Source organism: Uloborus diversus, chromosome 10, assembly GCF_026930045.1.
Source record: "Uloborus diversus isolate 005 chromosome 10, Udiv.v.3.1, whole genome shotgun sequence".
Classification (NCBI taxonomy): domain Eukaryota; kingdom Metazoa; phylum Arthropoda; class Arachnida; order Araneae; family Uloboridae; genus Uloborus; species Uloborus diversus.
In genome coordinates, this window is record NC_072740.1 from 136572790 (window position 1) to 136600078 (window position 27289).

Here is a 27289-nt window from a genome sequence, read left to right on the forward strand (position 1 = left end):
ACCAAAGATTTCTTCTTGAGATCGTGATTACAGTACGCTAATCACTTCAAGACAACGGAATAAAGGCAAAGAAGCTAAGGCATTAATGAAGGCTTCCTCTTTGCCTGTATGGTTGTTTATTTTACGTAGCATTGAAAGCGTAAAAGGAAATTTCAAGCTAGGTAAAATAAACAACCTAACAGACACAGAAGCAATCTTAGGAAGTTCATCCTTTGGTTAATAAGTAAGATTCAATACTTTGACGTTGAGGAAAAAAAATGCACAAATATGCGGCAGTGTATAACCACACCTCATTAATTTTACCTTTTTTTTAAACAGATCATTGGCAGAAAATGCGTAGGGAATTAGAGTACTTAATTTTGTAAAGCAAAAAAAAAAAAAATTTTTCTTCATAAAATAAATTTTCCCTGATTTTTTGTTATTTTTTCAAAACTCCCTGATATTTCCCTGACTTTTCCCTGATTAATAAAGTTCCCTGACTTTTCCCTGATCTCCCTGATTTCCCTGATCTGTCGCCACCCTGTTGTTGTATCGGCCTCCTCCAAAATAAAAACATATATACGCCACTGCTTGTATAACAATCAAAGGCAACATCAGCGGACTGTACGCCCGTTGCAAATTATCTGATTTTAGTTTTAGCCTAATGAAGTACACTTTCATTTGATTTGTCAAAAAATAAATTCAGCGTGAACAATAGTGAAACCAGGAAGAAGGTGACAAGTACCACATGACAGGAGAGTTTTCACTATTTTTTTAGTCAGAAAAAGTCTGGAAAATCCTAAAATCCAGAAAGGTTGAAGTCTCGAGCATTCCGGATTTGGGAGTCCCATACTGTACATCTGCGATTTACTACACTAAGTTTTATATATATATATATATATATATATATATATATATATATATATCTTTTCAAAATGCTTACACAAAAAAAAAAACTTAATATCCCAAGAGAAACAGAATTGAGAATACTTACGATGAAGTATATGAATGCATCATGCACCCATATGGCTGCCAGACTTGAAATCCTTGAAAACGCCCATCACTAAGTAGCCATTTACATGAATCAATTCCTAAAACAAATTTAATGGCCTTATTAATAAATTTTAACAGTAATTTAAAATAAAAAGTGGTTTACACACAAGCTAATCTCAAATTCAAAATAAAGAAAAACAAATTAATTTAAAATGAAAAAAAGCAAAGAAATTTCAACTATAATTTTCAGGGTAAATTTTTAATCTTTTACTGGAAGTAAGAATTGAAAAAATCATTTAAACACACACTCAAACATATACACTTTGTTTAAATGTTCATTTTGTTCAGCTCAAATTGTAGCAATAGAAATGAGATTAAATAAACTTGAGCTTGTTTCTAAGTTACACAGTCATCCAGCGTCGAAAAGATGCCATATCAGCCTAGTCAGAAACAAGGGCCCTAGGTTAGCATAAGAGGAGTAAAAGTTTCATGGGGGGTCCAGTCTTATGGTCCGATGAACATGGCTCTGCGCAGTACTGCAGCCATCTGATAACAAAAACTAAGCCAACTGATTTACACGTACAGTTGGACTGAATAATGATGAATTTTTGACCTCTGGAAAAGATTTACAATTTATTCTATTTGTTTTACGTTTTCCCATAACTTAGTTAATAGTAGAAATATTTTTTTTACACGTTTGAAATGAAAAATAGAGTATTTAAACTAAATTCAATATCAGTTATGTTTGATTTTTGTATGATTTTATTTGCTTACATTTTTTACTTTAATTCATTTTTAAAAGCTATTCATTACAAGTTCAGATTTTAAAAAATCAAACCTCTAGTCAAATAAGCTTATACAGTAGGTGTAGCTTCTCAAATGAATTGTAAAATTACATGTCCCTTACACTCACTGCCATTATCACCAACTACATTTTTTAGTTATTAAAAGTCTAAAATTCCCGAAGGTAGGTAGGTCATTTTTTTTCATCAAAATGCTGTTACTGGATTATTTTTAATGAGGGAAAATTGCAGCAGTGTGCAAATGCAGAACTTTAGTGCATCTTCAGAAACAGCATTGGGATAGACAGAATGCAAACTATTTTTACCATAGTTTGGTGCTACACACTTTAATTTAAGTAGTTCTAAGCTCTAAAAGCAAAAACGATTTTAGACGAATTAGATTGAGGAGACTTCGGCATTTAGGTGAGAGACATAGTGAAAAGAAGAAATTTTGCTGGATAACGAGAGTGCAGAAAAAATCAAAATAGAAAATATTCAACCTCTTGAAATTAAAAGTGAAGTTGTATTTTATTTATAGGTCATTCCATGACAAATCAACCAAAAATAAAAAATCTCAAGAGCAATTCCATGGTGTCGAAAGAAAAAAATGAAGAAAAATTTCTCATTTTTAATTCCATTTACCAAAAACTGTTCCAAAATGATCAAATTTATTTATAAAATACTTACTACATCACACTGAATAAAAAATCATGTTAGTTTTTCAAAATAGATCCCTAAAGTATAAATTAAAAATTTAAAGAGTTGGTGTCGGACGTAAACACACAAATATTAAAACTGATGGTTCAATTAAAAATTATTAAAAGTCTGTGAATTGGCTTACATTTTAATTATAAAAACAGCTTCATTCTAAAGTATACTTATGATTGAAGCATATTTCACAGTTTTCAACTGATATTATAAAAAATAAAATTATTTTAAAAATATTTTTAGCTTGGTGTCGAACGTAAATTTTTGGTGTCGGACGTAAATTGTTCATATTGGAACGTAAACTATTGCTCTTAAATGTATACATAACAATGATCACACTTATGAATATGTAAATTATAAGTTACATATACTGAAACAAAATTTACCAAGAAAATTCAAAAGTAGGGTTGATTGGGTGAAGTGAGACACTGGGGTAAGTAGGTTACCCCCAAAAACTGAAATATGCATATGGTTTTTATACTTTTTTACATTGATCATGTCATGGTTCATCACAGTGATTAGTTTTACAGATATTTGGGCTAGATGGATTTTTTTTTCTAATTCAGAAAACTTAGTCAAAAAAAAAAATCTGAAAAATATTTTTTGGCGAGTTTAAGCAGCATTTTTCAAAGAAGTGTTTCCTGGTTAGCATTTATTTTTTTATGATCATTAAACATTCATGTACAGTTTAACTTAAAGTGCATACTGCAATCAGAATTTTTGAATCAAGTATTATTTAAAACTGTATTAGAGGAGCGGCACCACTTACCTCGTAAAATTTCGCAATAAGAGGTTCCCACACTATGGGCTAAGTGGTTCCCCCCATAACAGTGCAAGGTTTCAGCTATGGTCGCATTTTTCGCAAAATGAGAAAATACTATCCAAATTGCGATAATAGAACAAGGCATTTTCGCATTTTTGCTCCAATATAATGAGAAAAAGGTGGACAGTTAGAGAGAGGAAGCTAGCATGGCGATACTGAACTTAATCTTACTATAAATCTTATCTAACATGTATAAACTGCTATTAAGTTCAACAGTATTTTGTCTTAATGAGCATTATGTTTCCCCCCCCCCCTCACCAATAAATGCAATGTTGGGGGTTTTCAAAAAAAAAAAAAAATTGCTCTTTCAATACTGAGAACAATTCTGAATTTTTTATTTTATTTTGAATTTTTAAAAGATATTACCTATTGCGCATTTTATTTCTTCAAAGATGTCAAGCCTGAATTTTAGCATTTTGCTTAAGACTTTTCTCCAATTTTAGCTTTTTTGCTAAAGGATTTTTTAAACTCGGCTTAAACTCTGTAACAGTGAGGATTTGAAAATCAAAAGCAACTCTGATGAAATATTTGTATTAGTGAAATACAAGACAACTATGATGACTTAGTAGAAATTTATAGTTCAGCTACAAAAGCCTGGTGATTAGTTATTCAGATTCTCGGCCAATACCGAGTAGTTGCAAAAAATTGAATATTGTACAAGACAGATATTAAGATTTATAAAAAAGCGCAAGCATATATAATATTCTGCAATCATTTACAATTCTAATTTACAAGTCAAATTTAAATTTTGAGAATAATGAAGTTTGTAATGCTTCAATGGAATAAATCTTTATTTTAATGTCCCCAAAGTTAATAAAACTTATTAAATTGTGCAAAAAAGATAAGTGTAGAAAATATGGAATTTTATATTAAAAATGGATTTTTGCTACAAACAAAAATTATTTATAAGAAATATAAAAATACCTTTGCTTAAAAATAAAAGGAAATAAAGCAACCTTAAAAGCACAGTGCAGGAACGCTGCAGACATGTGTTTTGGCATTACAAGGAATTTCTTTTTCACCGCACAAAATGTGAGCTCGTGGATTTAAAGACATCCGACAAAAGTCGGATTTTTTTGTCGAATGTCTTTACCTTCTTTAGCTCACATTTTATGCTCTGAAAAAGACATTCTTTGTAACGCAGAAACATGTGTGTGTCCTGCATATTTGTTTTATTTGCTTTTAAAAATTATTTATGTTTTGCGGACTAGAACTATAATAGATTGGTATAATTTGTTTTGATTCCAACTTGATTAATCATACCTTTTATTTATTTATTTTTAATTTTAAAAATATTTTTTTTGGAAAATTTTTGACATAAACAAAAATTTTTAAATAATGCGTAGTTAAATTTCAGCAGGAATTTAGTTTTAAAAACTATTATATGGACAAGGAGGTCTATACTACTATTCCAATAAGTTCAAAATTCATCATGTGTGTGTCGGTGGCTCTTCTTAAAACATAATTGGTACTCGGTAACTCGGCCGAGTAGTGAAAGGCCGAATACTCCATAACTCGGCACTCGGCTGAGCAGTGAAAGGCCGAGTACTTGCTACACGGCCAAAGTGCTACTCGGTACGTCTCTAGTTATTTGTGAAACTTACCTGAAAGGAAACCATCAAGATTTATATGGATTGAATGTTGATAATGGTTCTTCCTTAGCCAACTTTACATAGATGCAATCATTTAGTGTTTCCAATTTCTTTTTCCACTTATAGTTTTGGCAAATTTGCCAAAATTGATCTTAATCAACTATATTACGTTCATTAAACACACCTTTTCTCAAAAGGAGTCTTACTTACCTCTATCAACCCTAAATGTTATATACAGTAAATTCACTAAGTTGTTTTTTTATGCATGTTTCACTTTAACTTTGAAATTAAAGGCAAAAAAAGGAGAAACACAGTTGAAAACATATGTTGTTTAAAGGTATGTAACAGTGTTGGACGTAAATGGTATCGGACTTTAAAAAATTTTTACGTCCGACACCTAGATTTTAGTAAAAAATATTCACTTGTTACAAAATGAAAATAGGTTACATCAATGAGATTGAAAATCTTACTTTGTACCCAAAAATACATGCATGTAGCTTTAAAATTATTGGCTCAGCATAATTAACTGCACATTTTGGTGTTGGACGTAAAACACTTAATGTACCCCAGAGGAATTCTTTTATAAATCAAAATGAATCATATTTTGACACATTTTTGCAACATCACTAGCAACACATTGTCTCTTTAAATGGTTATTCATCTCAATTCATAATATTAGTACGTATTTTTTGGAAAAAAAAACAGAATTTCTTTGAGAGTCACCAAATATGGTTTGAAAATACTCAAGATGTTGACCTTAGTTTAACCTCCTGTAACTTATTTATAACTGAAGTGATCAAATTTTAGACAGGCATTTCAAAATATACAACTTTTTACCTTTAAAATGACACCTCATTTGTTTAGAAATTTTAATTTTGAAAATTTGATCATCTGGTTGACCTTATCATGGAATTGCCTTCAACTTGAACGTCTCAGACTTTCATGAAACTTATAGAAATTATACAAATGCAAATATGAATGCGACGACCAGCAACAGGCACTGGGCTTCGTTAGGGTGGTACTAGTCAATTTATTAGTCCTCGATAAAGATCAATGACCCTCTTAAAGCTATCCAAGCTGTTCCATGTACCCATAACATTACTGATGTAGTACATTTTCCTAATTTCCAGGCTAGTCTGAGATTAAAATAGCTTAAAAGAATGATCTCTTGTTCTGCTTTCCGTGCAAAAATTTAATTTGCAAAAATAACTTTCATTTTGATAAATTTAAAGAAATGAACTATGTCCCGTCTGACTCTACTTCGCTCCAGGCTATACATATTAAAACTTTTGTTTTTTGGTATCATACTGCAAATTTGAAAGTCTTCTTACTAAAGTCAGAACAAACAACGTAAGTAGAAGCACAAATTTGTAAATTACCGCAGACACGTGTTTCGGCATTACAGGGAACGCCTTTTTCAATGCAAAAAATAATGAGCTTATGGATGAAAAGACATCCGACAAAAGCAACAAATCCGACAAAACAGCTTTTGTCGGATGTCTTTTCATCCATAAGCTCATTATTTTTTGCATTGAAAAAGGCGTTCCCTGTAACGCCGAAACACGTGTCTGCAGTAATTTACAAATTTGTGCTTCTACTTACGTTGTTTGTTCTGACTTTACTATTCAGCACAAAGGTATTTATTTATCTTATTAGTCTTCTTACTAGTCTGATAGCCCTTCTTGGAACCCGTTCCAATAAAAAAATATCTTTCTTGCAGGACCCGACTAACACTTTTGAGAATACTGAGCACGAACTTTATTTGGTACCCCCAACCTCCCCCATTCCCCTACCTTATGGTAGATATTAATAAAATATTTTGAGACTTCAGTATTTACTACATCAACGCTAAATATGGCAATGTTTTACATTCCATTATAAATTGCAAAAATATTATAAAATGAGATGTTTCTGAACTTCCTAGTAGCAATAGAACGTAAATAACAAAAATATCTCTTATATAATAATTAAAATGTAATAAAATATAATATAAGGCTTGTAATGATTTGAGAAGAGAGGTTATAATTTTAAAATAGAATTTTTTTTTTCTAGACTTAATATTTGCTTTTGTTATGGTGCAATTTGATTTTGCTTAATTTTCAAAAACTTTAGCTACACATTTGGGCCCCCAAAATGTTGGTGCCCTGGGCCCGTGCCCTATGCCAGGGACGTAGCCAAGGGGGGGGGGTCCATGGGGTCCGGACCCCCCCCTTCCTGATAGGTCACTGTCCTCCTGCACTAACATAAACAGAATTTTCCAACAAAAAAAAATATTTTTTGGAAAAAATTTTTTGTTCTAAATATTTTTATTAATCGACAACTTTCTCACGTTCAGTTTAGTTCAGAACAATAGAACCTCTAGGATTGGTGGTAATTGGGGGAGGGGGGGGACATAAGTCTTCAACCTGTGGTTCGCGTCTTTGTTCGCGTCGCAGACCTGCCGAAAAGGAGACATTATCTTTGTCCCCTGCCTCGCAAGAAAATCGCCCAGCAGCGAGCAGCGAGTGAATTCCTAGTTCTCAGATTTAAAACCATGCCCCTCCCCGCAGTTCGAAGGGGCATGGTTTTAAATCTGAGAACCTTCTAAAAGGTTCTCAGATTTCGGAATCGCCGGCAGCTCGTAAACAAACATTTGTTGTCAACGAAAGATTGATGAGAGTCATCAATGATGAAAATGGTCGGAGACAGGAACTTTGCAGGAATGTTTTTCCGGGAAGGTCACACAAAGAGGAAAGCGACACTTGCTCTCTGTTTTTTTTATTATTGGACAGTCGTGGGGTCCGGTGGGGTCAGCCGCCCTTGTAATAAATACAGCGCCGTCTTTTTAGAAGGTGCCTAAAGGCTCCTAGTCATGGAAAGTGCAGAACTCTGATGACAGGTCGCACATTCACTTTTTCTATCGCTGCCATTGGTATTGGGTCGGTAGCACGAATGTTTTCCTCCAAAGTTGAAAGGGAAAAATCATGAGTAGAACCATAAAAACATAGGAAAAAAATTAGCCGACACCCCCCCCCCCACCCCACAGGGTAAGTTGTATTGCAGTTTTTTTTTAATGTTTTTGTTTTTCTTTTTTTAACAATAGGAGCAATTTTATGCATTGCTTTCGCATTTAAAAATTTTGTTCAGACAAAAATAACATCGAATATCATTTCATTTTTTAACTAATCAATTCAATTTATTTCACTTATAATTTTTTTTCGTAGCAATAATTGATTACTTATATCATTGTGTCCCGGAAGCTCGCAACTTTTACCATTGATAAAATGTCTTTTTACAACCATGAAACTAATGTCTGGAAATTCGTTCTGAATATTTGTTCATTTTCATCACAAGGTAACAGAGAGATTTTTTTTCTTTCACTCTTTCTGAGCAAAAATGTAACGAAAAGAAACAAAAATTTTTGCAAATGTTTTATCTTTTGTGTTTTAGATACAATCTATAAAAAAGGGAAAAAAAACATGCATCTGGAGTTTAAAAAAAAGATGAATAAATAAAGGTTAATACTAATGTAACAAAATTGATTTCAACGATATCAAAGTTTAAAAAAATGACGATTTCAATAAAAAATTTTTTGAATGTGTTCCGTTTTTTTAAATTTGAAATGATTAACGCATTATTTTAAATCATTATTTTAAAATACTTAACTTAATTGTGTTCACGAGGTCAAAAGGAAAAGTTATTAATTAGTTTAACTGAAAATATATATTTTCTTCTATCTTCTAGTTCCAATTTTCGAAAAAAATACTATATAATATTCGTGCATATGCTTCATTTAGCAAATTTTTTGATAGCTATTTACTGACTTTTTGTGTTCAAGAATTATTTAATAAGTATCTGTACATTAATGGTTAAAAAGCACAGTAGACTCCGAATGCAAAAATAATATAGTTGTTATTCTTGATCTCATATATATAATAGCGAATGATTGAGTAACACTCCTGACGTCATCAATAATGAAACTCGCGCCACGCCGTGATAATTTGATAACATGTTTTAATAATATTTAAAATACTGGGAAAGACTTTATTGTGACAAGGCTGAACGCTGAACTTGATCCAGTAACTTAGCTGATTTACTGGTTAGACTGTGTCATTTCAGGGCACTGAAGAATCGAAAAGTGGTCAACAATGAACGTTATCTACTGAAGCTTATAGTTAATCCACTGGAGTTAGGGTTTAAAATGTCAACTATCAAAATGTCACCAAACAGGCAATTTCTTCGTTCAAATGTGGAGTCAATTTTCATCCCTCATATCTTGACGAGCGATTTTCTAGTTGTTATATAATTTCAAAATATCAATTTAAATCGTATCTAGATTTTTAATTTACACCTTTTCTCAGAGTTTTTACAAGAGATTTGTCTTTTTTTAAACCTTTAGATTATAACATCTGATGACTTAGAAATTACCTCCTAAAGGATCGAAATCGGATGACTACCGTCAAATGTAGAAATTTAAAATTTTCATATTTCCATATTGTTAGTAAAATAACTAGGTTTAGAGTGTCAAATTTTGTTGCGATGATTCATTAGTGTTACTATCGGTCATTTCCCCTACAGTTGTTGTTTAAATTGAAATTTTAAATTTAGAATGGAACATTTTGCACAGAAGTTGTTTTGAATCAGCTTAATGAACAGAACTACGGATTTGATTTAGTTTATTTGTTTTCCTGAAGAGGAGTAAAGACTATACATAAAAATACTATGTATATACAATGTGTTCGTAAGTGTATTTATTCATTTTCCTTAGTTCTAAAAGTAATACTTCCTCTTATCACTCTTAAATGACCCTGCATGCGAAACTGCTTAAATAGAAAATGTCCAAGAAAAATGTTTAATATCTTTGATGGCCTAAAAAATAGTATTTATAAACAAATTATCATTCAAATTTTGTTCAAAATTTTGACAAAGAAATTTTACTGTTTAACTTAATTCATCGTAAATACCATAACTGATCCTTAGATATCTATTTTGGCAATAAATCACAAGAAAATACTTATTAACGAGCAAAGACACTTCCTATGTATTTTAGTTGTTGGAACAGCCTTAATAATGTTTTCCTAAGCTTTTATATGAAAATAATATAAAAAAAGGATGAAGATGAGAAGTATCATTCCATTTTTTTATCGTTAAATGAATTCTGAAAAATTTAATGAATTAAGAAACATTTCGAGCTTCTGTTTAATGAGCCTTGGCGACATTTTCGTCCATACAAGCATTAAATGCAGTCCAAAATCTAATTCGAAACAGTCAGGAGTGGGGAATTATGGAGCATTTATTGAGTTATTAGACAGTTGATATTGTAATGAAAATAAATATGAGTTTTTTCTTTTTTTTTGAAATCAAATATATTGCAAAGCTTTAATTATCATACTTATATTACATCATTACTTAATTAAGCTATTTATCATCCTCATTAATTGTAGTTTTGATTGGATTAGTATTAATTTATACAACTAACAGTTAATGCTTCTGATTTAGGATGCTTCCATTTTTAAAGTCCGTGCAACCTTGGACCCCCCCCCCTTAACAAAATCCTAGCTACGTGCCTGCCCATGCCTTAATCTGGTCCTACTTTCTTGAGATAAGGAGACCAAAACTTAACAGCATACTACAAATGAGGTCGTACCAGTGGCGTAGCTAGACCCGACTTTCGGGGGGGGGGGTTACTTCTTTTATATATATATATATATATATATATATATATATATATATATATATATATATATATATATATATAATATATATATAATATATATATATAATATATATATATATATATATAATATATATATATATATATATATATATATATATATATATATATAATATATATATATATATATACATATATATATATAATCGCTTGGAATTTTTTCCTTTTCTTCTTTTTTTTTTCTTTCACTTCTCTCTTCTTTTTCTCTTTTTTTTTTTTTGAGACTAACTTTTCGGGGGGGGGTTTTGTCCCCAAAACCCCCCCTTAGCTACGCCCCTGGGTCGTACCAAACTTCTATACGAAAGCGGAAAAACCTTCTTACATTTGTTTGAAACAGATCTACTGATAAACCTAACCTCAGTGATGCTGCTTTTGTACTTATTATGCTGCAGTGTTGACTAAACTTGAAGTCCTGATTTATCAAGACACCCAGATCTCTTATTTCAACTAAAATTTTTAGATAAATATTATCAGGTTTGAGAGCATTTTGAACGCCCACTTACTTCGAACAATCAAGATATACTAAAGCTCTTTGCCTTAGGCGGCTGATGCACCTAAAAAAAGTGGGGGTCAGAAGAGATGTAGGGGGGTTAGGGGGTGGCACCTTTTAAGTTGACTTTTGTTGGAAAATTAGGCTGTATTACTTGATTTTAACGTCATTCTTGTTCAAATGATCTTCAAAAAGTTTGGAACACAGCCTCAAAAATTGGTCACAGTTGACTCCCTCTTTCACTCCTCCCCCCCACCCCCCCAGTTCAAAGTTACAATTTAATTTTTATGATAATAGTTATGTAAGAAAATATAAAACACATACTTATTAAGTCAATTCTTCTTTGTTTGAACCCATGAATTCATCAATACTAGCATTTTTTGATTGGTTGATGACTTTAAGCTTGGAAATTGGAGGAGCAAGACCCCTTTGCTTTTGAAAGTGAGGAGACATGTTCCCCCTCATATGAACTGCTTATGCTCTTTGCACTCTGCAGTTGTTCTTACTCACTTTACCAATAAGTTGATCGCTTATAATCCAGTAGGATAAAATTAACAAAATAACTTTTTGGGAATATCCTTTTACAGTTAATGAATTCATTGACGCCGAAAATATTGCCTATGATTCAATATTGCCTAAATCTGAATTTTGGGGGCTTATCTTTCAAAAAAAATTTTCCCCAAACTCCCTATTTGAGCATTTGCACACTTAATTGCACTCAATAAGCGTTGACCTGCAATTTGTTCCCGCCCCTCCTTCCGATATAATGACCCCCTCCAAAACCAGAAGCTGAATCTGCCCTTGAGAAGATATGACTTGTGAAGAAATTATTAAGTTACTGTCAACCGGGGTGACATTGCCATTTTGACATTACGATTTTGAGTGAATTTACCCACTTTTCAAACGACAGTTTTTTATTACTTCTGAAGCTTAACAACAAACCTAAGGATTAAACCTTTTATTTAGTGCAGTTCTTCTTCAATCTAAAAAAAAATAATAATAAGTTGTCCAGTTTCAGAAAGGATACAAACTAACATTTGAGGGGTGGGAAAATGTACCCTAGTTGACAGTAGCAATTACGTTTTTTCTGTAGGAGAACCTGAGAACAGAGAGGTAAACATCAACTCTGAAGACAATGCAAAAGATCCAGAAGTTAAGAAGAATCTTAGGGAAAGTGATGGATAACCTTCTCACATGAGTTATTTCGGACAAAAAAGGTCAAAGTAAAAGTTTCAATTTTTTATTCCCCTTTAAAATCTATATTATGCTTCAAGTGCTTGTACTTTAATCCATCTTAAAAGTTAAAGCGCTTGAATTCATACATGCTTTAATTTGATCATACTTACAACACTACTATTCTATATGTACAGAGAGAGAGCTATTGAGCTATAAAAAGCAAAAGATAAAGTATAGGGGGAAATAGTTCAAGCAATTCATTGTTAGTTGTACGTCACCTGTTCTGTTGCAACTATTAATTTATAAAATGCAAGAAGTTTCAACAAAATGAAATCGTAAATTTTTCCTGACTGAGTTTTGTTTCTTTTTGTAACTGTAATAGAAAATAAAACAGAATTGAGAGGGTACTGAGCTATAACCACAACTAAGACTAAACTTCACAATAATTATTTTTCAAACAGATAGAGACGAAGAGCAGGGAAAAAAATCAAAAATTTATCTTTCAAAATAGGTTCTCTTTGTACCACCATGGTGAGTCTCACAAATGTAAACAAAGTGCTTCCACATAATTAACTTTTCAAACTAATATTACGAAGAAAATTTCTCATGTTAGTATTGGAAAGAAAATAAGTAAAACTTTACCAGAAGTTAGGTGAAGAATGCCATGATAAAAAATGAAGCCGATCACTATAAAAACTGCTAAAACTTTTGCATTACGAGAATTAATGTGTTTTACGATTTCGCGGGGATCGTGAGCATACATGACTACTCATGCCATTTAATTCTTGCACAAAATTTTTAACTTTTTATCCGTCAAACTCGAGGAAAATAAATTTCACTTTCTTAATAATATAAAATTTGCCATATAGTAGCACTGAGTGTTTGAGTAGTATAGTAACGGTAATAACAACATCGCATCGCAGATGCTCTGTTCTGTGTTTGTGCTTGCTCGGATACAAAGCATCGGCTTTGCCTCTCACACGAAAATATCCTATCGTTTGGGATTACTGGAAACCACCACTCACGATTGTCTGACGTCAATGTCGGTATTTAAGCTACGAAGCAAACGCAGCTCTGGTTCTCCATAGATTAACTACAGTCCCTGTATTTTCCTAGATTTCCCCATTCAAAAAATTGCAGATACATCTTTATTTTCTTTCCATCAATCAATTTTCTCAGCATTCTCTCCACAATCGCAAGTACAGTCAAGTCTCGACTTATGCGAGGGATGCGTTTCAAAACACTCGTTTAAGTCGAAAAGGGTATGTGTACAAACTTTTTGTAAACTTACCAAGTTTTTTTTTTTTTTTTTTTGCATGTGTAGACTCCTCTTTCAAACTACATGCAATATACCAGACAGCCAGGTTATTGCATCCAGAGACTGCAGTTTCGTTCTTGTTAGAACTCTTCAGTCTGGAGTAGTGAATAACCGAGCCGGATGCAGATGTCATCTCATTCTGAGAGCGCAAACAAACTGGTAGATAAATTGAATTTCTCTCACCAGCGAATGTCCGTAAGCTATGAATTATTGTCCGTTTTCCATGAAAAGACACTTGACTCCTCCTTCGTCACGTGGTATCCGATGATTCTATTTCACTGTTTTCAGCAAAAGGTATAGTATTCGGATCACAGCATTTTGTTGTAAAAGCATCAGTTTTTCAAATGTAAGAATAACTAAAATGAAAACAGACAAATGAAAAAAGTGATGTAAAGGACCCTAAGATTTTTTTCGCGCATTAAAGTGAGCGCCCAAGAGGCTCTCAGGATGCTGGTTATCTTCTTTACAAGCGCGTGAATAGCTTACCGATCACCCCCACGTAAAATGGAACTCTGCGTTCGAGAAGGCGGGGCAAAGTGCCTTCTCGTGAAAAATGGACAATACTCGCTCCCCTTATTATTATTCAACATAAAATATTGTTACGATGCACAAAACCAGTGGTCAATAGGAGAAAGAGACATAAAATAAAGCAGGACGGCACGTACAGTACGTAGTAATAATAAAATGCAGCGCTATATTAGTAAGGTACAATAGATAAAGCAATTATATTTAAAGCATAAAATATAAAGATGATAAGGATTTATGCTGCTTAATTAGATTGTTATCAGTCCCCCCCCCCCCCCCCCCCCGACACCGCATGGGTGTCAGAAAGCACGTCAGAAGAAGAGGAAGAACAAGTAAAAGTGATGAACCAATCTGCTGTTTTCTGCCGAAAATTTCTGCGTTGTGGGTAAAGAATTCGTATTAGCGCTAAATTCGTTACTTCTGAAAAACTCGCGTTATAGCCATTTCACGTAAATCGAATCGCGTTGTAGCGGGAGTGGACTGTGTGTAGAAAACCTACATGAACGGATAATACGCAGAGTTTTGGAGTCTAATTCTTTAAATTTCAAGCCGTCGAAGTCGGTGTCTGTCATTTTCTCTCAGGGAAATGGGAAGATTGGACGCCTTCAGGCAGCTGGGGAGATTGAGCGCTGTCAACTGGGTACCATTTTTTTAATTTTTTGTGTTTTCTTCATCATACATACACATGCTCTATTGATGTTAAATTCTGTTGTGCAAAAATAGAAAACATTTCCACTGAACTGTATATATTTTTACTGTTTGTAGAAAGTACATGTATTATGCATTTAATACAGTTAAGTTTTTGAGGAAGGACAATTTTTACATGATTTGTATCTCATCTTCACCTTTTTGCGGTTTATCAGCGATTTTTGTTATCCGCGGTACTTGTGCCACCCAATTCTGCGGATAACCGGGAGTTTACTGCACGAAAAACACAATAAATATGTGTGCGTGTTTTAATTTTAAAAATTTCGAAAATTGTCTTGAAACGAACTGATATAAAAAATAAATCTGGGGGGGGGGACTTAAGGGGTCATTTGCATGATGCAACATTTTTCACCAGGGCATTTTACTTAAAAAGGGTACCGAGAGCTTAACTAATGAGGTCTCAGGAAAAATATTGACAAACCAACCCACACCCCAAAAAATATTTTTTCAAATAGTTGTTCAGTGAAAAGGAGGTTAGGAGAATACAAGGCTAAATAGCTAACTATCTAGCAAAACAAGTGCGAAAGTCTGAGTCTTCAGAAATTCTCTTTTTGTGTGAACAGTCTGAATTCCGTTTCATAGGTAAAAAAGCACATAAAACGGAAAAGAAGCGCAGCATTTAACTTATTTGAGACATTGTCCAGGTCCGCGCTCATTGCACCATAGGCTGCGCAAACGGCTGTTTTCCAGTCAAGGGCAAAAGAAATGGACGCCTTATAGACATCCTACTACTCTGCTGCAAACGGCGTCGAATGGTACGAGCGGACATCGAATGATGCGTAACAGACTGGATCTGTTACGCTATGTTTCATGATGTGGTTGCGCCAGTGATTCGTCACTGCCATGCACACAATCTGCCTGTCATCAGAAGCAGTGGTGCAGCAAGGTGGGTGCGATCGTAGAGATCCTATATAGAGAGAGATTGGACAACGGCGCGTCGCTGTCCGCCATGTTTAGTCCAAGTGTTGTCAGCTCGAAATGCTGTACTGTGTGAATTTCTAACTTTCCCACGGAATATAGGACATGAAGTCTTTAAAAAACAGACTGATTTTTTTCCCCTCATATTTTCATTAAACGGAGCGAGCGTAAAGTCTGGCAGTCCGGCGCCAATCATTTCATATCGTCATAGCGCTTACAAAGAAAATTTTTTTTCTCAAAACCTTGTTTATAAAGATAGAAAACAAACAGATATTTGGGATCTGCACATTGCATTTCATAATATCATAACTAGCTTCCAATTTTTCCGATACAATGTACAGGGATATTTGGGGAAGAAGATGCATTACGGTCTACGGGGAGAGAGCATCTTTGGACATAAGATGGCCGCCGTTCCAAAGTTGTCCAATCTCTCCGTATTTAAGATGTCTATGCGATCGGTCTCCTCTGTCCGTCATCCCTTTCTGCATCCTACGATTACAGATCCGCATAACAGTTGCTTGGTTTTGTCCAACAATATGACCGATTTCTCTGAAGTACACTGGTAGACAAAATTAAGGGGTGGAAGGCATTTTCAGTCATTTCTTGGAAAGTATCCCATAAATCCTGGACAGTTGGTTGCCATATAATGACACTAAGGTGCTGGTGTCGCTGAAATGAGTTTACGTATTCTTATGGGTGTTGCTAAGGCAGCAGAGAGGTATAAAAGTCTGCAACCAGCTGCTCAGCTCATTCCACTCTACAACACAATAACGATTTGTATTGTGTTTCTTGAATGATCTTGCGGTTTTTTGTTGATTTTTAGGTGAAATGAGTGAACATCATCATTTAGACGAAGGTGTGAGGTGGAGAATTGTGGGTACACTTGAGGCAGGACAATCCCAAGCTCACGTGGCGTTTTTAGGGCATCGTGTGTAACTCCAAGCGTTGTTTCGAATTTGTGGAGAAAGTTTAAAAACAGTGGGACAGTGTCCAGAAGACCAGGACAAGGTCGTCCGAGAGCAACAACACCCATTAAAGACCAGTATTTGTTACTTACAGCCAAGCAGCAGAGGACGTCTACATAAACACAGCTGTCTAGGGCCTCGCTGCTGCCACAGGAACATTAGTTTCAAGGAAGAAAGCTGCCAGAAGGCTCGGTGAAAGAGGGTTGCATACCAGGAAGCAAGCCATTTGCATCCCACTCACTCACTCCCACAAAAGAGAGCGTATACAGTGGTGCAAACAGCGCCAACACTGGACACAGCTCCAATGGCCTAATGTTCTTTTCATTCATGAGTCCAGATTCAGTCTACAACCTAATTCTCAGGGCTGTCTTGGTTGAGGAGTGTCTTCAAAGCGAAGATTTCATCGAATGGATTGGCCAGCCAAATCTCCTGACCTTAACCCCATTGAACATGCTTGGGATGCTCTTGGGAGGGGTATTGCGATGTGCCAACATTCAACCAAAACTATTCCAGGGTTAAAAACTGCTCTGGTGGAAGAGTGGAAGGATCTTCCACAAGCGCTCCTTTACTCTCTTATTAACAGCATACATACTCGTTGTGCATGCTGTCTATTTGTCAGAGGAGACCACACACCATACTAGAGGCGGCCACACACCATGCAAGTCTCACTTTCATTGCAATCTTTTATCATGAAGTTCAAACCACATTGGACTGTTGGCAATAACTCTTGCCAATGAATGGCACATTATTTTTTGTTTGCACACATTATTGTCGTACTATAAGTTATTTCCATAACCATAATTCATTAAATTTTGTCTAGTATTTCTCGAGGCATTTGAGAAAATGCCTTTCATCTCTTATTAATTTTATCCATCCGCAATCCCTATTGGCCGCTATTTTTCCTTGGTCGAGTTCAGAAACCTGGTCAAAAGACGCTCGATGTTTTCCATGAGCCATATTGAAAGAGTTTACGAAAAAAAATTGAAGTTTGAGATCTTATTGAATTTAAAACTTATGTTTTTCGCAATCACGAACTGTGAGAGAGCCCTACTCGTTGGGTTTCTTGTTTCTACTAACGGTTTTTATCGCAACCATAATTTGTATTCAACACAACAAAATTCAAATGAATGCCAGGGACTGTATGCTGGTTGTTTTGTGGTGGATACTGTTTTTGCGTAGAAAGGATTGCGTAAAGTCGATAAGGTCGTTTATAAATAACTCCCTTCCGCGGCACATGGACGCTTTCATTATAAGAATAGAATAATAAAATTAATTGATGGGGGGGACATTATTCCAGGGTCAAGTGAAAACAACAACCGATTCATTATTTGCCAAAAGGAAAAAAAAGAACATATGTTTTGAATGCTTTCTTCAGGGTTTTGCATTTCGTGTGGGCAGCAGTGTAATACGGTTAGCTGGACAGTTGATTATATGACGAGGACAGTTAATGATACCAGCGGATTTGAAAAAAAGAAAAAAAAAATCAAAAATTGCTTACATTTTTGCAAGAAACAGACTGTTGCAAGAAAAATTGAACATTTCTAAATAGTGTACATTGTTTTGAAGAGAAAACTTTAATGTTTCAAATTAAAATATATATATATATATATATATATATATATATATATATATATATATATATCAGGTACCGTTCCGTAGATAAAAATTTTGTCGAAAATCGCAAATGAGAAATGACGCCGAGGATACTATCGTTAGTGGCAGTGGCAGCCTTAGGTCATTTGGGGCTCTGGGCGAAAATTTTTTGCGATGCCCTCTATTTAAAATATAAATGAAAAATGATTATATTAGCAACAGGGGTGTCCATCACAAGAGCGATGCGCCCCAGTGCTACGGGTCCCCCCCCCCTACCAGCTCGGACGCCTCAAAAAAGTCGGAAAAGATTTCTAAAAACAGAATTATAAAAATCGCAATGACTCAGTTTCAGCCATAATTATAAACAAAACAAATGCATATTAATACACTGGGGGTCAAAATTATAAGGAGAAAAAAAATCCCCAGATCTTGTCTGCATTTGGTCGGAGCGTTATGCAAATTTTATGATTAGAAACTTATGGTAAAAGATACTTTTTTTGGTACTTTTATTGAAAATGCATGGAAATTTCGTATTCATGCCGTGAAGTTTGAATTTATACATCCCTGTTATTTGGACAAAATTATAAAGACAATTAGATTTGTGTGTTCTTAAAATTACTAAATAAAAACAAAAAACCCGACTGCGTAAAAACCAAAAAAAAAAAAAAAAAAAAAAACTAAAAAGAAAAATGTATATAAGCCTAGTAGTTTAGAATGTTATTAAGTACTACTGAATAACTACACCATTGAAATAGTTTTATAATCGTACACAGGTAAGACAAATTGCTGATTTTTTCGCGATTTGATAACAACAACTAATTCGAGAACAACATTTAGGAGAACTATATTGTGCGTATCAAAACCTACCATGATGACAGACGCGCGCGCATGACTTTTTTTTTTTTTGTAACATTTTGAGAGACACGAAAGGAATTCGTTTGAAACGCATAATAGATTTTACCCCCTTATTCTGGTTTATTTTAATAAAACTTTTCAGCAAAAGAGAATACAGATATGCGTGTACAAACAAAAATGTTTTATTGCTTTTTTTTTCTTCATTATCTCTGTTGGGGTTTTCTCTTTTACCAAAAATCCCTTTATTTTTTGATGCTGAGTTTCGCAATTTGCGGTCATTGAGAAAGGTTTCAATGGTCTCCCCTAGATCATTTTTAACATTAGATAGAGAGGGGAACATCGGCGTTTGAGAAAATTGGTCGTTAAGGCTGGTGATATCACTTTATAGAGGTAGTCTCTCATAGAAAAGTCACTATATACTCGGAGAAAGAGAACTGACTATATGAAACTCCGTCGCACGGCGCACGGGTAATATTTGCAAAGAAATAAGAGCCTTTTGGTATTCCGCCGGAAAATTTTCGAAATATATATTCGCATATAAGTTTACGGAGGAACCCCCGGTGTCCGGTGGCCTAAATGATAAGAGTTTTCAGCTTCTCCAGTAAATTTCGGAAATTAAAGTTTAAAAAACTCAATGAACCTAATTCACGGTACCGTGGAGGTTCATTGTTATGGTACGATACATAATTTCCTCGGTCTAGGAAGATTGAACGCCGGGAGCATTTTGGGCGCCGAGAGCATTGGATGCCGAGCATGTTGGGCGCCGAGCACTTTGGACATCGGGAACTTTTGGCGCCGAGCATTTTGGGCGCCGAGCACATATGGCCAAATGTTCCCGGCACCCAGTATGCTCGGCTCCCAATCTTCCCATTTCGTAATTTTCTACAGGTTCGTATTATTTGCTTCCGTTTTCATCGTTACTGATTGCGTTTCTGGCGATAAAGAAACTATTTTTATTTGACAATTACTTTTGACTTTGTATACATGATGAACATGGGTGAATTTTATACAGACTTATAATTTTTTGAAAAATGCAGAAAAAAGTGATGAATGATAAAGAAACGAAAATACTATAGTTTTGACCACATTTCTGATGAGAGGAAGCAGTACAGAATGAATGGCTCAGCATATTCCAAACGGCCGAATTTCACAAGGAATGAAGGTACTTCCAAAAATTTTCTTTCCCCTGCCGCAGTCATTTCTTAGGACGACCGTGACACGAACTTTACAAATACAAATACAAATACAAATGTGACGACCAGCAACAGGCACTGGGCCCAGCTAGGCTGGTCCTAGTCAATTAATTAGTCCCCAATGAAGATCAATGGCCCTCTTAAAGCTATCCACTCCCTTGCTCATTACCACCTCTTCCGGTAAGCTATTCCAAGTGCCCACGACCCTGCTAAAGTAGTAGTTTTTCCTGATTTCCAAGTTAGCCTGAGATTTAAATAGCTTAAAACAATGACCCCTTGTCCTGCTTTCCCCGCAAAAATTTAATCCATTTACATCTTTCATTTTGATAAATTTAAATAACTGAATCATGTCCCCTCTGACTCTCCTTTGCTCCAGGCTATACATGTTAAGCATATTAAGCCTGGTATCATAATCTAAATCTGAGAGTCCCCTTACTAATTTAGTTACCCTTCTTTGAACCCTTTCCAATACAAAAATATCTTTCTTCAGATAAGGCGACCAAAACTGAACAGCATACTCCAAATGAGGTCTTACTAAACTCCTATATAAAGGCAGAAGAACTTTCTTAGATTTGTTTGAAATAGATCTATTGATGAACCCAAGCATTTTGTTGGCTTTGTTACTAGCAATACTGCACTGTTGACTAAACTTGAAGTCCTGATTTATAAAGACACCCAGATCCATAACATTTTCTGCCTGATTTATGACTGAACCCTGTAAACGATATCTCATACGCTTATTTCCATGACCTAAGTGTAGCACTTGACATTTCCCTACATTAACTGCCATACCCCATTTATCTGCCCACTTAGTAATATGATCTAAATCCTCTTGCAGCTGTTTTACTTGTTCTTCATTTTCGACAATCCCCATAACTTTTACGTCGTCAGCAAAACAATTCATGCTTCCAGAAATATTATCATTGATGTCATTCATAAATATAATAAACAAAAGAGGCCCTAAAACTGATCCCTGAGGAACCCCACTTAAAACATCACTCCAATTAGAATGATTTCCTCTCACAACTACTCTTTGCTTCCTACCAGTAAGCCAATTTCTAACCCAAAGTAAAGTTTTTCCTCCTATTCCAATGTCAGCTAACTTGCTGAGAAGAGCAACATGCGGTACCTTGTCAAAAGCTTTTTGAAAATCAATATAAACAACATCCACACATTTTTTGTTGTGGATGTCTTTGGTGTGTTTGTCTTTATCCCACACTCGCCGTTTAAAAATCCTTAAGTAAATGTATGCTTTTGTAACTACAATATAGGGAGAAGTTCATAAATTGCTTCCTTATCAGATCTGACGCCACGCTCTTAATTTGAAAATAACCATATTACATCATATCTCTGAAAGAACTCTCTGCTAAATTTTATGAAACTTTTCCCCCAGGTTTAAAAATAATTTAGATAAACAGATGGAAAATGGTCTGCGTTTCTAAGAAAATTATTTCTTTTTTTTATTTGTAAGCAAACTTAAATGCAAAATTCCCATTATTACTATTCCATAATAACTGCTGAGACACTTTAGTTCTGCACATGCATGATATAGTTCTATTTCCACGAAAAAGTTCTTCAAATTGCGAAATCATTTTTGTTTTTTTTTTCACTGTACAAAAAAACATTTAGCAGCACATTGTACGAAAGCATCTATTAACGCAAAAGTTAATTTTTAAATTTAGAAAAGTTTGGTTTGGTTTTCGGAAACGTAAGATTTACGTCTTGGTGGTAATTTTAATTCGGAGTAAAATAACTTTTTAATGCCCGTACTGTGAGCGCATGCGCGGATACAAGTGAATGGCCATTGCTGTGTGTTGCGAACCGAGCACTTGGATGAGTTTGAAGTATCGGGATGCGATCTGTCAACTTACCGAATAATCGGAGGTAGAATGGGTTTATGCTATATGAGCTAGTAAGAAAATGATCTAAAAATGAATAATCGGGGCCATGTACAACAACCATATTACAGTAATTCATTAGCTATTCGGCAAGAAATACAAAGATTTGAAAGTGTACATCCTAGCATTTATGCTATTTATGATCATCTGGAGCTTATGCCTGATCCTCTTCTAGCTCAACAAATTCGGGAACATGTTGTTTGTATTGAAGGTATGTAACTTCTTTTTATGATTCCAAATTTGTGTATGAAGCTTTTCAACACCAAGATCAAGAATCGGTGTTAATTCTAAGGCGCAGTCTTTAACATTTCAAATCTCTCGTTCGCTCCTGAAGCGTTTAGCGTCAATTTTCATTACGATTCTGTGACTAAATCATGGATTTAATTTGTTTATTTCAGAAATGAAATACGCCTCCTCCTTTCTGCTGTAATTGAATCGATTTTTACCCTCTCGCAATCGGTAATTGAATTTTGATGCCTGTAACTTATATTTAGAATCTATTCGTCGGAATTTTAAGTTTGTTTTGGCAAGGAATTGTATGCAATCTGTTGTGTTGTTTGTTTTGCAATTGTTCTGAAAATACCTGAAATTAGTATGTGTTTATATGGGGCCCTTTACTATAGAGAAACCAGTGACGTGCTTATGTTATTGAACTACGCATTTCCCCTTTCTGTTATTACTGATAGTGTTGATCATTATTTTTAGTATTTTTTAATAAACCAGCATAAACAGCAGTTTTTTTTCAAAACACATCTTATGTGTGTTTGTACCTGAATATAAACAAACATGCACGTCAAAGGTTGCAAATGTCATCCTATCTTAATAGTACATTGATGACTATTAAAAATGATTCAAATCTTGTGATTCCATTCTTGATAGTTTACTTGCATTTAGTCTGAATGATGGCATCAATTATTTGTGCCTAAAAAAATTCCAATTTATGAAATTTATTGATTGTGAACATGTTGATATTTATATGTAAGCTTTATATGTATACAACTGTTTCAGCATATTGTTTAAGAAATAATGATATTATAGAGGCCCATTTTTCAGGGTGTCCGGATTGGGCATTGCCTTCCTTGCTTTGAAAAAATGATTATATTTACATATAAGTGGGAGTGATTTTTGTTGTTTTTCGATACCATTTGCATTGAATGCTTGGGTTTATCAATAGATCTATTTCAAACAAATCTAAAGTTCTTCTGCCCTTATATAGAAGTTTGGTAAGACCTCATTTGGAGTATGCTGTTCAGTTTTGGTCTCCTTACCTTAAGAAAGACATTAATGTATTGGAAAGGGTTCAAAGGCGGGCTACAAGGCTAATAAATGGACTTTCTCACTTAGACTATGATTCCAGGCTTAGAAGGCTAAAAATGTACAGTCTTGAGCAAAGAAGAGACAGAGGGGACATGATTCAGTTGTTTAAATTTATTAAAGTGAAAGATGTTACGGGGCTGAAGTTTAGCACTGAAAACAGGACAAGGGGTCATTGTTTTAAGCTATTTAAATCTCAGGCTAACATGGATGTTAGGAAAAATTATTATTTTAGCAGGGTAGTGGAACCTTGGAACAGCTTACCGGAAGAGGTAATGAGCAAGGGAGTAGATAGTTTTAAGAGGGCCATTGATCTTCACTGGGGATTGTAAATTGACTAGGACCAGTCTAGCTGGGCCCAGAACCTGTTGCTGGTCGTCACTTTTGTATTTGTATTTGTATATCCTTTGCCCCCCTCCCCCTTCCGGGGAAAACTTAAAAATAATAGACTCATGGTTTAAGCTGTGTTCAAAAGTTCTTTTGCATAAAATCTAAAATTGTGGGAAAAGTTTTAGCAAAATGCTAAAATGTTACATATTTGCATATCTTTCTAAATGTCTCATTGTGTTTCATATCCAGTTGAAAATAAAATTCTTATTTCATCTCTATGGCATCCTTAAAGAAATAAGTACAGCAGCTATTTTTTTTAATGTAAAATGAAAAAACAAAACCCGTAAATATTTGATTTTTAGAACGTTGCACTCTCTTCCTCCACAGTTATTGAGAGTTAGTTACTATCTATGCTATTGAGAAGGGCATGATGCCGGAAGATTAAGTATTGGTGACTTAATAGTAGTTTTAAAATCTTAGCTTAAAATTGAAAAAAGATCAAGTTGACTATCGTCCTGCTGCTTCCTCTCTTGGATTATACATTGTTTCTCTCTTTTTTTTAATAATTTATTTTTTGTTTGAGCAAAAATGCTTTACTTTGTTTGCGCAATTGAGATAGTGTTTTCGCATTTTGCGAAAAGTGCGACCGTAGTGGAAACCCTGGAAGGACCCCATCGTTTAAAAAGTTAGAAAATGAAATGTACTAAGCATATTCACAATCAGAATTATATGTGATGCATGAACGTTTTTGGCATTCTTGAATGAGTCAATTACATTTTGCTTTTTTATTTCTTGTTACATTCATTTTTTTAAAACTTGGTTTGCGCAATTGAGATAGTGTTTTCACATTTTGCGAAAAATGAGACCGTAGCGGAAACCCCGGATGGACCCCATCTTATGTATTTTCTCATTCCAGCTTATTATGTTTTTCTCACTCGAAAGCTTCTGGTAATAACAGCAACTGTAATTATAAAATATACTCTGTTTTGTATTGTTTCCAGTCTTTTTCGAGTTTAGTTTTGAATTTTTCCCATTCAAATTCATTGTTATTTTAATGCAAATGGGATAGTTTTGACTGAAGCCAAGTTGATATGGAAGGTTCTGTTCAGGGGTTATGTGTAGGGGAACACATTGGAGACAGTGACCACAACAGTATTAGGTTTGGGATTAAATTTGATATGCACAAAGTAGAGAATTTTAGGTTTGTGCCCAATTTCAGAAATACTGATTTTGTGGCACTTAGACAGAGTTTGAAAGCAGTTTTTTCTTCTGGATTGGACAATAGCGATGTGAATCTACAGTGGGCAGAGTTTAAGGAAAAGCTAGCGAATACGGTTAGGGATCATGTTTCTTTTAGGAGAAAGGGTGTCAACACTAAAATTTGGCCAATATGGTTCTCCAGGAAAACTAAAGACGCTCTAAATTACAACCAAGCTGCTTTTCATAGGTTTAGAGGAACTGGTCACAGTGCAGATAGGCTCCGATATTGTAAAGCAAGGCGTAAATTTAAGTATTTGGTACGGATTCAGAAAAGAGAGTTGGAGCAAACACTGGCAGATAACATAAACAGGAATCCCAAGAGGTTTTTTGCATATGCTAATTCGGGGAAAGTTCGAAATAGTCATATTGGGCAACTGGTTGATGAGCACGGAATTTTAATTCAGGACGATAGTGATATTGCTAATGTTCTTAATAACTTTTTTTCGAGTGTTTTTAACGATAACTGTATCTCAACAGTTGACACCAACAAGACACAAGCTATAGTACAGCTTGAGGACTTTGTATTTTCCAGGGATGACGTTTTACTTCATTTGAAAAAAATTAAAGAGACTAAGGCTCCGGGACCTGATAATATTTATCCAAAAATTTTAGTTGAATGTGCGGAGGAATTAGCAGATGTGATCGTAAATATTTTCAATGCTTCTTATAACTCGGGGACAGTGCCAGAGGACTGGAAGCTGGCTAACATTACACCGCTCTTCAAGAAAAGGTCTAAAGGGAGTGCGGGAAATTATAGACCTGTGAGTCTAACTTCGGTGGTTTGCAAAATTTTTGAAACATTGATAAAAATTAAGATAGTAAATTTTCTAGAGACTAATAATCTATTGACTAGTTTTCAGTATGGTTTCAGGAAAGGTAAATCTTGTGCAACTAATTTATTACATTTCTATGACAAAGTTACCATGGCTTTGGACAATAAGAAGCCTGTAGATGTTGTTTACATTGATTTTCAAAAAGCTTTCGATAAGGTACCGCATGTTGCTCTACTTAGCAAGTTAACTGATATAGGAATAGGAGGGAAAACTTTCATTTGGGTAAAAAACTGGCTAACCGGAAGGAAACAAAGGGTAGTTGTAAGGGGAAATTATTCTAATTGGAGTGAGGTTTTAAGCGGGGTTCCTCAAGGATCAGTGTTAGGGCCTGTTTTGTTCATTGTTTTTATGAACGATATTCACAAAAATATTTCTGGGAACATGAATTGTTTTGCTAATAATGTCAAAGTTATGGGGACTGTAGAAAATGAAGAACAAGCAAATCAGCTGCAAGAGGATCTAGATCATATTACGGAGTGGGCTGATAAATGGGGTATGGCTGTTAATGTTGGGAAATGTCAAGTGCTACATTTAGGGCATGGAAATAACTATGCAAGTTATTATTTGCAAGATTCAGTCATTAGTCAGGCAGACAAAGTTATTGATCGGGGGGTCTTAATAAGTCAGGATTTAAAGTTTAGCCAACAGTGCAGCATTGCTAGTAACAAGGCCAATAAGATGCTTGGGTTTATCAATAGATCTATTTCAAACAAATCTAAAGAAGTTCTTCTGCCCTTTATATAGAAGTTTGGTAAGACCTCATTTAGAGTATGCTGTTCAGTTTTGGTCTCCTTATCTTAAGAAAGACATTAATGTATTGGAAAGGGTTCAAAGGTGAGCTACAAGGCTAATAAATGGACTTTCTCACTTAGACTATGGTTCCAGGCTTAGAAGGCTAAAAATGTACAGTCTTGAGCAAAGAAGAGACCGAGGGGACATGATTCAGTTGTTTAAATTTATTAAAATGAAAGATGTTTCGGGGCTGAAGTTTAGCACTGAAAACAGGACAAGGGGTCATTGTTTTAAGCTATTTAAATCTCAGGCTAACATGGATATTAGGAAAAATTATTATTTTAGCAGGGTAGTGGAACCTTGGAACAGCTTACCGGAAGAGGTGGTAATGAGCAAAGGAAGTAGATAGTTTTAAGAGGGCCATTGATCTTCACTGGGGATTGTAAATTGACTAGGACCAGTCTAGCTGGGCCCAGAGCCTGTTGCTGGTCGTCACTTTTGTATTTGTATTTGTTACTCTGTCATATTTTGTTCTTGGGTTGAGGTTGAGGTTTCGTCGTTTAAAAACTAGTAACTTAAAATCAGATGAAT

General features: G+C 34.6%; 2 protein-coding genes across 2 annotated transcripts in view; one reads left to right on the forward strand and one right to left on the reverse strand.

The window, feature by feature from the left end:
- LOC129231197 (N-acetylneuraminate 9-O-acetyltransferase-like) overlaps positions 1-13019 on the reverse strand; it is a 68755-nt gene extending 55736 nt beyond the window's left edge. The window contains exons 1-2 of the mRNA XM_054865445.1: positions 12899-13019; positions 974-1070 (exon numbers count right to left, since the gene is read on the reverse strand). Coding sequence (XP_054721420.1) covers positions 974-1070; positions 12899-13019 — 218 coding nt within the window. The remainder of the gene's footprint in view (positions 1-973; positions 1071-12898) is intronic.
- A 9165-nt stretch (positions 13020-22184) lies between these two features.
- Positions 22185-27289, forward strand: part of LOC129231291 (centaurin-gamma-1A-like) — a 361060-nt gene continuing 355955 nt past the window's right edge. Inside the window, exon 1 of the mRNA XM_054865578.1 lies at positions 22185-22440. Coding sequence (XP_054721553.1) covers positions 22263-22440 — 178 coding nt within the window. The 5' untranslated portion in view covers positions 22185-22262. The remainder of the gene's footprint in view (positions 22441-27289) is intronic.